Here is a 12832-nt window from a genome sequence, read left to right on the forward strand (position 1 = left end):
GGATCAATCTGAAAAATCTCTATCCCATCCACACACTACTTCTTTCCCCTGCCGAGTGAGTCACGCCTACCCCGAAAGGGAAATGGCTTAATGGTGTAATAAAAAAAAATAATAAAATTCAGTATTCATCTTTTTTGGGTGAAAATTAAACTATTTGGTTGAAAGTTGGACTAATTTTTAAAAAAGTTCATTTTATTAATTGAAGATTGAACTCTTTGTTAAAAAATAATTATTCTAAGTGAAAAATTAACTATTCCACCTATTTAATTTAAATAATTTAATTTAATTTTCAAGCAAGAAGATGAATTTTCTACCAAAAAGAGCGAATTTACAACAAAATACATGAATTTTTAACTAGAAAATTTTTATTTAATTAATTTAGTTTTAATTAAATTAATTAAATTAATCGTTCTTAGTTAAAAATGAAACTATTCATTTTTGATTTAGAATTAATCTTTTTTGATTGAAAATCAAACTACTTATTTGAAAGTTAAACTATTTTGTTACAATTTTATTTTATTGCTTGAAGAATGAACTACTTGGTTGAAAATTAGTTTTTTTTTTTTTAATGAAAATTAATTTTTAACTGAAAATTAAACAATTAAATTTTAAGCTGAAATTTGAGATTCTAAATTTTTCGTTGAAATTTAATCTTTTTTGGTTGATGATTCAACTCTTTTGTTGAAAAATATTTTTGTGTAACTGAAAGTTTAACAATTCCATTTTTAGTTGAATATCGATTGTTTTTGTTGTTGTTCAAATTCGATTTTTTGAAATATAATTTTAACTATTCCATTTTTTGGTTAAAAATGTATCGTTTTTAGTTGAGAATAATTTTTTCTTAATTCTAATTTTTTGGTAGATAATTCAACTATTCTGTAGAAAATTCGTATTTTCGGCTTAAAAAATTCAAATGCTTTATTAAAAATTCGTCTTTTTGTTTTGAAAATTTATTTGTTTGATTGGAAATTCATTGCTTTGTTTGAAAATTCAAATATTTTGTTAAAAATCGTTTTTTATATTGACTATTAAATTTTTTTAAACGGAAAATTCAACTATTCCATTTTTGTTTGAAAATTAATCTTTTTTAATTGAAAATTCAACTACTTGGTTGAAAGTTGATCTTTTTAGTCGGAAATTTAACTATTTCGTTGAAATTCATATATTTTGTTGAAAATTAGTTTTTTTTGTTTATTGAGAATTGATCTTCTCAGTAGAAATGTTGAAAATGTTTTCTTTTTAGGTTAAATATTAAATTTTTTAATTTAATTTTGGTGGTAGATAATTCAACTATTCTGTAGAAATTTCGTCTTTTCGGCTTGAAAATTGAACTATTTTCTTAAAAATTCGCCTTTTTGTTTTGAAAATTTATTTGTTTAATTAGGAATTCATCTCTTTGTTTGAAAATTCAAATATTCAGTTAAAAATTGTGTTTTTTAGGTTAAATATTACATGTTTTTTAAACCGAAAATTCAACTATTCCATTTTTGGTTGAAAATGTATCTTTTTTAATTGAAAATTCAACCTCTTGGTTGAAAATTGATCTTTTTATTCGAAAATTTAACTATTTGGTTGAAATTCATGCATTTTTTTTTTTAAATCCGTGTTTCTAGATCGAAAGTTAAACTTTTTTGTTAAAAAGTTGTCTTTTTTGTTTGGAAATGAATCTCTTTGTTTGAAAATTGAAATATTATGTTGGAAATTATTTTCTTTTTAGTTTAAATATTAAATTTCGTTAAACTGAAAATTCAGGTATTCCATTTTTGATTGAAAATTTGTCTTTTTAGATTCAAAATTTATGTTTTTAATAGAAATGCTCTTGGTTGAAAATTCCACTTTTTTGTTAAAAATTGGCCTTTTTGTTTAAGAATTCATTTCTTTGTTTAAAGATTAAAATATTATGTTGAAATTTGTTTTCTTTCTAGGTAAAATATTAAATTATTTAAACTGAAAATTCAACTATTCCGTTATTGGTTTAGAAGTTCTCTTTTTTATTCAAAAATTCAAAATTTTTCATTTAAAATTTGAACGTGTGACTGAAAGTTTATAAACTACTTTCAACTTAAAAATAACTTCATAATAATATATTCCTAATTAAAGGATTTTATTAAATTAAAAATATTTTTTCAGTCTAAAATAATCAATTTTTAACCCATTCAATTTGTAATTTTTAATTAAAAAAAGATTAATTATTGAATATTAAGCAATATTTTAATTTTTATTTAAGACAAGTAAATTGAAACCAAATATTTAAAAGTAAAGAATCTTTAACTGAATTGTTTAACATAGAAAACCTGGATCGTTAAAATTTCGAAGAGCCTTTAAACTTTGAACGTTACAATTTTAAATATTGTATTTGATAAATTCTTAATTTCTAAGTGAAATTTTTAAGTTTGGACGCATAATTTACAAATGAACATTTGTAGAAAAAATTTGAGTAATTTTAAGAGATATTTAAGAGTTTTAAAAAGATTAAAAATTATCATTCAAATTTTAGAAAGTTTTCTTTAAATCGTCTAGAATCGTTTTTGAAAAATTTGTTCAAGTCTTTGAACAATTTTTTTAATATTCTCTTAAAATAATTTTTAAAAATGAAAAATTATTTTTAATTTTCCTATGAGTCTTGAGAAAATTTTTTATTCTGTTGAAGCCTTTCATAATTCTTGAAAAGAATCTAATTTTTTTGTTAAAAATCTGCGAAAATCTACATTTTGTTTTATAATGGGCTATCATTTCAAGTTTTAAATTAAGTTTGAATAATTTCAAAACTTCTACATATCTCTTAAAATTACTCAAATTTCGCCTACAAGTAATAAATGTTTAATCGTTATTTATACATACAAATTGTTAAGAGATTTTCTAATATTTGCAAGATTTTCTGAAAATTGTAGAAAAAATTCAATTCATTTTGGCAGATATTTAGAAGTTCTGAAAAAATTTCAAAATAATTTTAAATTTAAAACCAATTTAAAACAACTTCTAGATTTTTTAAGATTTTAAAATAAAATTTTGAAGCTTTCCAAGGATGTTTCAAATATTTAAAAAGAAAGGAATTGATTTTCTAATTCAATTTTTCAATATAGATAATTGAAAAATGATAACGTGGATTTATATTTTTTTAAATTGAAAAATGTTAGTACCTTCAATTTTATACGCGTAAATTATTGAGCATTTCATTACAAAATTTTTAAATTAAAAACTTTTAAATTTGAATTTTACAAGTTCAAAATTTAACAGTTCCACTATGAGTGCTTTCATTTGCAGCTCAGTTTTAATTACATCAATTGCATAATTTTTCAGCTTTAGTGTTCTATTTTTTAAAATTCATTGACCGTGAAAAATATTTGCGAACCCGGAAAAAACTGGGAATTTATTTCGTTGATTAAAATGGCCATCCTGTTATCTTCTTGGTAAAAAATGCAACTATTTGGTTTTAATTCATTAAATTTTTTTCTTTTTTTAAAAATTCGTCTTTTTGGGTTGAAAATTGATTTTTTCAGCAGAAATATTCTTGGTTGAATGCTCTACTTTTTTTGTCCTATTGAATTGAAAATTCATCTCTTGGTTTGAAATTTAAAAAATTTTCTTAAAAATTGTTTTTTTTTTCAGTTTACATATTACGTTTTTTCAACCTCAAAATTAAATTACTTATTCCATTTGTTTTCTTGGATTGAAAATTCATTTTTTTAGCAGAATTATTCTTGTTTGAAAATTCAACTATTGAAAAAATTTTAATTTAGATGGAATATTAATTTTTTTTAAACTTAAAATTTAAGTATTTCGTTGAAAATTAACTCTTTTGATTGAGTGCTAATTTATTTGATTCTGAATGACCATTTGGAGCCATGAACTGATTAATCCTGAATTATTTTAAATTTAAATTTAAATTCTAGTAAATTGATTTGTGATGTCGAAATTGCAGAGGTGCATTCCATACCAGCGAAGATGTTCAGACGAGTCTTGACGCTTGTTCAGTCGCATTGCAAATTGGGACTGACAGCTACTTTACTGCGAGAGGACGACAAAATCGCAGATTTAAACTTTTTGATTGGTCCGAAACTCTACGAAGCTAATTGGTTAGAATTGCAGAGAAGAGGATTTATCGCCAGAGTGCAGTGTGCGGAAGTTTGGTGTCCAATGACTGCCGAATTTTACAGGGAATATCTCAACTGCAAGATGAGCAGAAAGCTGGTGAGGCGAAATTACATCAAATTATTATTTAGGGTCTCTATCCTACCTGGAACTTTCTTTTATTTATAAATTTTCAAGGTCTCAATTAAGATTAAATGTAATTTAAATACGAAGACTAGCAGAAGTTTTTGACTTCTTCTGGATGAACTTCTCTTTTATGCGAATCTTTGGCTTTTTTTCTTTCATTTCCGCCCTTACTTCCTTCCTCTTGTGGATTGCTTCTGCGTTTTTCGCTCGCTTTTTTGCATTAATTTCCTTTCGTCGTTTTACTTCTTCGGCTTTTTGCAATCTTTCAAGTCCCTTCAGCTTCTTTCCTTCAAGAATGTCTTTTTCTGAAAATTTGAATCATTAGCTCGAGGTCAGGCTGAAGCTCTGCGAGAAGATTATGTGGGATATTGTTCGCAGTAATGCTGCCATCAACAATGACCTATTCAGCTTCTAAAACAAGCGGAGCGTTATTTTCCTCAGGTCCAACGTCTCCTCTCTTTGGTGAATTTTACTGCTCCTTTAGAATAGGTTCAGCCGCAAAGTCTTCTTCTTGAAACACATCTGAATTAAAGGGCATAATCCCTGTTACCAAGAATCCATTTACAGCCTTGTCCATAGAGCACACTTTCGCGTAAGCTTGATTGAAAATGCCTGGTAGAATTAGAAGACGATTTTTAGATCTATTTTATTATGAATTAAATTGATAAATAAATTTCAAAAATTCATTTAATTATTACTTGCAACTTCATATGGCGTGATCTTGCAGAAGTTGTGGGACTTGAAATATAAATCGCCATCTTTGTAGTATGCACACTTCAAAGGACCGAAGAAGGTTACATCTAACGGTTGTAACTGGTGTGAAGTGTGCGGAGGCAATGAGACAACGTGAATATTATTCTTTTGTCAAAAATCATGAGCCTCTAGTGTATTGTGACTGCTATGATTATCAAGAATCACTAGTATTGGTTCCTCAGGAGTCGGCTTCGTGGTTTTGACTAGGTGCTTAAGCCAAATCATGTACGAGGTCTGTTCAAAAAATACGCGGACTGTTTGAATTTCGCGGCTGAAGTTGGTTTCAGGAGAATCCGCTTGGTGTCGCTAAGTTCGTACAGATCAGCTGTTTAAAACGCGGTATTACAGTCGCAGATATCTTCATTTGTTGATAAGCTACACGGTTTTAAGTAAAGAGTGTTTTTTTTTGTTTGTCGGATTGTAAAATGGACAGCCTGAAAGGGAATCGAATTGCTGTGAAATTTTGTATGAAACTCGGGAAATCTGCAAATGAAAAACTTGCCATGCTCAACACGGCCTACAGTGATGTTGCCATGAAACGTACTGCATGTTTCAAGTGGCATGAAAGTTTCAAGGGTGGCCGACAGTCGATTGACGATGATGAGCCTCCTGGGCGTCCTTCAACGTCAACTGACGACCCACACGTTGACAAAATCAACACCCTGGTGTGCGAAAATCGACGTCTGACCATTAGGGAGCTTGCCGAAGAGTGTGGGATATCAGTTGGATCTTATTAAGAGATTTTGACCGAAAAAGTGAAGATGCACCGCGTCACTGCGAAATTTGTGCCACGCTCCAGCTCACTCAGAACGCGTGAGTTTTTGGCCAAACACTCGATTACTGTCCTTCCCCACCCCCCATACTCACCTGACCTTACACATTGTGACTTTTTCTTGTTCCCAAAACTAAAAGAACCCCTCAAAGGAAGAAGATTTGAGACGATTTCGGAGATTAAAGCAAATGCGACGAAGGAGCTGAAAGCCATCACAAAAGAAGCGTACCAGGACTATTTTAACAAGTGGAAACACCGTTGGGATAAGTGTGTGCGTTTGGGAGGAGAGTATTTTGAAGGAGACCCAGACGTGTAACTGCCAAATAAAGTACTTTTTTTATGACCTCAATCCGCGTATTTTTTTAACAGACCTCGTACATTTCCTGGTTCGTCCACCCGTTTTTTGTACATTCTGTGATGGACCCAGGAGGTGCTCCTTTTATTAAAAGACTGCAGTGTTTACCTCGAGCAAAAATGAGCATAGGAGGTATAAATGTGCCAATTGCACTCATAGCACATTCTTCTTGCCTTTTTTTCTAGCATGTTTCCTGGTTCCTGGAAGAGATTAATAAATTTAGAATACATTTAGATACAACGTGTGATTAATTGCATTTATTGTCGTATTTTCTGTTGTCCTATTTTTATTTTACTCTGTAATAGTATTACTCACTTAAACTGTGGTAATTCCGGTCTCATCCATGTTTAGAATCCTATCCGGTGTGAATAAGAACTTCTTAAGCCTAATATCGAGGTTGGTAAAAAAATGCATAACCTCTTTTCTATTAAAGCCTTGAATTTGGTTAATGCTTGTGGCCTCTGGCTTGCTGAGACTAAGGTTTGGGTTTCGTTTCAAAAATCCTTGTAACCAGTCCTTCCCGACAAGTTTGAGAGTTTTATTGAATTTGTGCTTGATCTTCAATTTTACAGCAAGTTCAAATGCTACTTTCTGGATCTTGACACAAGTCAGACCATAAAACTTGTCACTTAATTTTATGACATATTCCGCCAAGAGTTTTTCTTGTTCTGGAGTAAAGCAACTTTTCCTTCCAGGTCGAGTTGGAGTCATTTGATTATTTTTCATTCTTCTTCTGAGAGTGCTTTCAGGTATATTGTAGCGTTTGGCAGTAGAACGAATTGAACGCCCCATTTTGACCTCGTTGATGGCAAATGGCAAATCTTGAGGTGACCATTGCCCATTTTTAGTTTTTCGTTCAGTAAGAACCATCTAAAATAAAGGTTACAAATTCACATGTTTTATTTATAAGGCTTATCAAAGAAAATGTAACTTTAAAACCGACAGCGAAACTTTAACAGGGCTAATCATTCTACAATATTATTGGATTACCTAAATCTAGTTCACATAAGAAAGAGACTTCTAATACTAGGAAGAATATACCTGGATATAATAACCCAATAAGCTTATCGCCTTTTTTGGGCACCTTCTCAATTAATTGTGGGTCGTTTTAGACCCAAGACATGTTAAAACGCTCAATTATTAATAAAAAAATCTGATCACATTCCTGTACACTCTTGAATACTTCCTCATTAAGGGAATATAATAAAGATTAAACAAAAATTCTAACAAATATTTTATTTTTAATGTCAAAGACCTCCCGAAAATACAGACATTTACAACAAAATTCATAACTTTTTAAACAATTGAGCTATTTGAACCAAATTCTTATTTTATAGAAAATTATACCCATTCATAAAGAAAAAAAGAACAATATTTTGATGTCATAAATTCTATCATCATATAATTACAAACAGTTTCTGCAACATGTATAACGTGACTTCAGTGAATGTACGTTGCTCTATGCTATAAGAGATGAAAAATCAATATATGACTCAAAAAATTTAAATCTTTCAAAAATACTCATAAACTTCATAAAAATTAAAAAAACTTACCTTGACGCTCAAAAGCTCCTCTAGTCCTAAAATTTTTTACGGTGGGATATATATTTCCGGAGTACACAGATTTTGAATAATAAAACAAATGAAAAATGCCTTGGGTCTAAAATGACCCGCGATTAACGAATCGAGTTAAAAATAATTATTTAATCAATAATGAAATATTTACTTTCGTCTTACATGTCACAACGAACCTGATCTAAAAACCCGACCTAAAAATCAATTTCTGTAATTTAGGGTGCGCCACATTACCTGCCGCTCCCCTAATCAGTTGAATTTTATCTTTATTGATTATATCATTCATTTTACATTGCGTAATTTGAAAAAAAAGGTTTTAATGACTTAAAATATAAAATTTGAAATCGACAATTTTTGGTAAAAAAATCTTTGTAGTTAATCGAATGTGAATATAAATCAATCAATAATTTTTAAGATTAAATACCACTTCAAGGTTTAAAAAGTGAATGATAATTAATTTTACAAGACGATTCGAAATCAGTTCAAAATTGAAGAATTTCCAAGCTTTAATGTTAGGAATTAAACTGTTTCAATTTTTAAATAACATCAAACTATATTCATAATTAAAAGCTTTTATTGCATAAATTAAAAATATTGTTTTAGCCTACAATTTTTTAATTTTTTTAATTACTAAAAATAACAATTGCTTAATGTTTATAAATATTTGATCGTTCGTGTAAAATCAGTAATTATAAATCAAATATTTAAAACTAAAATTATACTTTATAATTTTAATTTTTAGATTTAAAAAAATTAGTTTACAAGTAAAATGGTTGACTTTTAATATACAATAAATATTGCGCACAAAATACAGATTTTTGCAGAGTTAAAAAAACATGTGCAAGCTTTTCAAGAATTATGAAAGGCTTTAGAAAGAATTGAAAAATATTTTCTTCAGATTCCTTGGAAAATTGAAAATGACTATTTTGAAAAATTAGTTACAAGAGAATATTTAAAAAGATTTAAAAAGAGTTCCGAAATTGTCGCAAATAAATCTGAAAGTTTTTAAGGAAATATTTTTCATTTTTCAGCATGTAAAAAAATATCTAGATGTTTCAATAATATTAAATAAAATTTTGAAGCTTTTTAAAGATTTTTAAACTATTTAAAATGAAAATAATTTAACTTTTACTTTAAGAAGTGTTCGTTTATAACAAAAATGCAATCGTTTAATTTTTAATATTTCTAGCTTAAGATTGTTAAAATTATTTGCAGCTCAGGTTTTATAACTTCGAATGGAAGAATTTTAGCTTTATAGTTCGAATTTTTTAATTTCATAGCATTTTTTCGGAAGCGTGCTTTATTTTTTTTTTAATTGCAATTTAAAATTGATTAAAAATTATTCTTTTTTTTTGTAAAAGTAGCCTTGTATTACTTTATTTAACTATTTTTTTAACTGCAAATTTAATTACTCTATTTTTGGTTGAAAATTGATCGTCTTTAGTTGAAAATTCATGTATTTTGTTGAAAATTCGCTCTTTCTGATAAAAAATTAATCTTCTTGATTGAAAATTCATCTTTTTGCTTGAAAAATGAATAGTTTGTTTGCAATTTTTTCTGTTTCTTGACTGAAAAATCATTCTTAGTTAAAAAGTCGCCATTTTTGGTTGAATTGAAAAAACGATATTTTTCTTCAAACTAAAAATGTAATTATTCCATTATTTTGGTTAAAAATTTATCTCTTTGATTGATCAGTAATTTATCAAAAATTCACTTTTTTGTTAAGAATTAATTTTTTAGGTTGAAGATTCATTATTTCATTTGAAAATTCATCTCTTTGATTGAAAAATGTGCTATTTTGTTAAAAATTATTTTTTATTTCGGCTGAAAATTATTTTTTCTAACTAAAAATGTAACTATTCTAGTAAAAAATGTTTTGTCCAAATTTTATTTTTGTTTCAAAATTATTACTATTTTAAACAGAAAATGCAACCATTCCAGTTGAATATTCCAGCTTTTTTGTTTAAAATTCATATCCTTGGTTGATTGTTAATGTTTTAACTACAAATTTAATTATTGCTTTTTTTTAAATTGAAAATTCATGTATATTGTTAAAAAAAAATTTTTTTTTAGATTTTAATCGTAGTTCATTTTAGTTGAAGATTCATTATTTTAGTTGTAAATTCATCTTTTTTTAAATTCAACTATTCCAGTTTAAGATGAATTATTTTAATTGAAAATTAATCTTTTTGATGGAAAGATGTACTTTTCTATTAAAATTTCGTATTCTCTTTGTTGATTTTTTAAAAACTATTTCTATCTTTAAACAAAAAATGTAATTATTTTAGATGAATTTTCCATTATTTTCCTTAAAATTAATCTCTTTGGTTATTTTTTGTTTGAAAATGATCTTTTTCGTCGGAAATTCAAATCTTTTTGAAAATCCCCCTTTTTTGGTTTACTTAAATGTTGTTGATTTAAAATTAAAACCATTTTTTGTTGAAATATTGATTAGTACTTTTTTTAGAATACATTTTTTAAAATGAAAATTCAATTATTTGGTCAAAATTTAACTTCCTTTGTTAAAAATTAATATTTTTGGTTGAGGATTTATTATTTTAATTAAAAATTCATCTCTTTGGTTGAAAAGTGTGCTATTTTGTTAAAAATTATTTGTTACCATGGCTGAAAATTATTTTTATAAAGAAAAATTTCACTATTCGAGTTGAAAATGTTTTGTCGAAGTTTTATTTTTGTTTGAATATTATAATTTGAAGTGATTTAATTCAAATTTTCTATAGACGCTGCATTAATTGTAAGTAAATATGCATTGAATTTTAAATAGAACATAAAATAATAATAAAAGAAATTATAAAATAAAATAATTTATATATAAAAAAATTCGCGAAATTGAGTAAATATTCTGACTCGATTGTTTAAAAAATTCGAAATATTTGATTGGTTCCGTAATTAAAAAAACTATACCTCGAAAAAAGTTGAGATACCTGAAAAGAACTATAAAATATAATATAATTTAAATACTAATTGCGATTTTCTTTCAGCTCTTGTACGTGATGAATCCGAATAAATTTCGAGCCTGTCAATACCTCATCCGCTATCATGAGAGAAGAGGAGATAAAACGATCGTCTTCTCAGATAATGTTTTCGCTCTGAAGCATTATGCTATCAAGATGAACAAGCCCTACATTTATGGCCCTACTAGTCAGGTAAATTAAAAACTTCAATACTTTTTCTCCTATTAAATATTTTTTTTATCATAAAATTTTATTATTTGGTTAAAAATTTAACAATTTTCTTAAAAAGATATTTCTTTTGGTTGCAAATTCAAGTGTTTTGTTTAAAAAAATCCCCTTTTTGTGTTAAAAATTCAACTCTTTTCGTAGTACATTATCGTTTTGTTTAAATTTTTTTTTATTTTTCTTGCTGATAAATCAATTGAAATCTTTTTTTGAAGGAAACTATTTTTTCTGAATATTTGTCTTTTTTATTTAGAACTTCATATTTTTTTGGTAGAAATATTGCATCTTGGATAAAAATCATCTTTTTGTGTTGAAAAGTCGATTGCATTTTTTTTTAGTAAAAATTCAACTCCATTTTTGAATATTTTTGCTTTTCGATTTAAAAATTCACCCGTTTTAGTAGAGTTTTCGATTTTTCTTAGACAAAAATGCAACTCTTGGTTGAAAATTTAACAATCTTGTTAAAAAATCACACTTTTTGGTTAAAAATTCGACTATATTTAGCATAAAATTAACTTAATGTTTACAATTCTTGGAAGATAATTATTATATATATTAAATATATGAAATAATTTGGTTGCAAATTTCATAATATTGTTGAAAAGTCATACTTTTTAGTTGAAAATTCTGTTTTGTTTTGTTGAAAAATAAATTATTTTGTAGAAACTTTACTTTTTGTTTAAAATTAATATTTCAGTGTTAAAAAGGGAACTAAAATCTTTTTTTAATGAAAATCCAACTATTTTTTTAAATTTGTTTGATGAAGAATTCATTTGTTTTAAGATAAATTTCCTCTTTCTTGGATAAAAATGGAACTGATTGGTTGAAAATGAACCTATTTTTTTAAAAGAAAAATTGAAAGTTGAAAATTCTAATGTTTTGTTGGATATTTAACTAGTTCGTAAAAAATTTAGTTTTTGATTAGAAAAGTTCATATTTTCAGCTTGAAAAGTCAACTGGAATACTTTCTTTTTGTGAATATTAAACTGTTTTTCTAATTTAGAAAAAATGTATCTGTTTTAAAAGAAATTTAATTTTTTTTTGATAAAAATGAAGCTATTTCGTAGACAATTCGAAAATTTGATTCAAAAGCTGTATTTTTTGATTAAAAATTCAATTTTGTTCGTAGAAAATTATTTCTTGTTTAAAAATTCATATTTTGATCGTGAAAAGTCGACTGAAATCTTTTTAAACGTAAAATTCAATTCTTTTTTGAAAATGTGTCTTTTTAATTAAAAAATAATCTGTTTTAATATAAATTTCGATTTTTTTTAAAGTGCAATCAGAATGCATTTTTCTTGGTAATAAATTATTATTCTTTGTCTGAGTATTCAACTATTTTGTTTGAAAGATTTTGTTGAATGACATTGTTAAGATATAATTTTTTTTAAGATATACATTTTTAGTTGAAAATGCATCTCTTTGGTTGAAGGTTTGTTAAGAAATAATAATTTTATTTGAAAATTAAACTACCTGGGTTAAAATTAATTTGTTAACTAAAAATGTAACTTTAGTATTTTTTAAGATTAGGTTGAAGACTTAATCTTTTTGTTGAAAACTCATTTTTTTATAGAAAATTCAACTGCTTATTTGAAAATTCATCTTTCTTGGTTCAAAATGACGTTTTTTTTTATTAAAAAATAATATTTTGGGGTTCAAAAGTGAAATGTTTTGTAAAATATTAGACTTTTTACCTCGAAAACTCCACTCTTTTGATGAAAATTAATCTCTTTTGGTATAAAATTCATTTTTTCTAGTTAAAAATTCAACTATTTGTTGTAAAATGCAACTATTTTTTGTTGAAGTTTAATTTTTTTGTCAAGTTTATCCATTTTGTTAAAAAATAATTTTTCTAGGCTTAAAATTCAATTCCTTGGTTAAAAACTCAACCTTTTTTTTGAAAATTCATTTGATTTTTCGAAAATTCAACTGTGTATTTGAAAATTTATCTTTCTTGGTT

The 12832-nt window shown here is 26.3% G+C and overlaps 1 protein-coding gene across 2 annotated transcripts in view; it reads left to right on the top strand.

Annotated features, from left to right (window-relative positions):
- The window catches only part of LOC117174348 (general transcription and DNA repair factor IIH helicase subunit XPB), a 56303-nt gene that overhangs the window by 29677 nt on the left and 13794 nt on the right, over positions 1-12832 (top strand). For both annotated transcript variants that reach the window (XM_033363393.1, XM_033363394.1), the window contains 2 exons: positions 3923-4191; positions 10675-10839. In XM_033363393.1, coding sequence (XP_033219284.1) covers positions 3923-4191; positions 10675-10839 — 434 coding nt within the window. The remainder of the gene's footprint in view (positions 1-3922; positions 4192-10674; positions 10840-12832) is intronic.

The sequence above is a fragment of the Belonocnema kinseyi genome, chromosome 6, assembly GCF_010883055.1.
Source record: "Belonocnema kinseyi isolate 2016_QV_RU_SX_M_011 chromosome 6, B_treatae_v1, whole genome shotgun sequence".
Taxonomy (NCBI): domain Eukaryota; kingdom Metazoa; phylum Arthropoda; class Insecta; order Hymenoptera; family Cynipidae; genus Belonocnema; species Belonocnema kinseyi.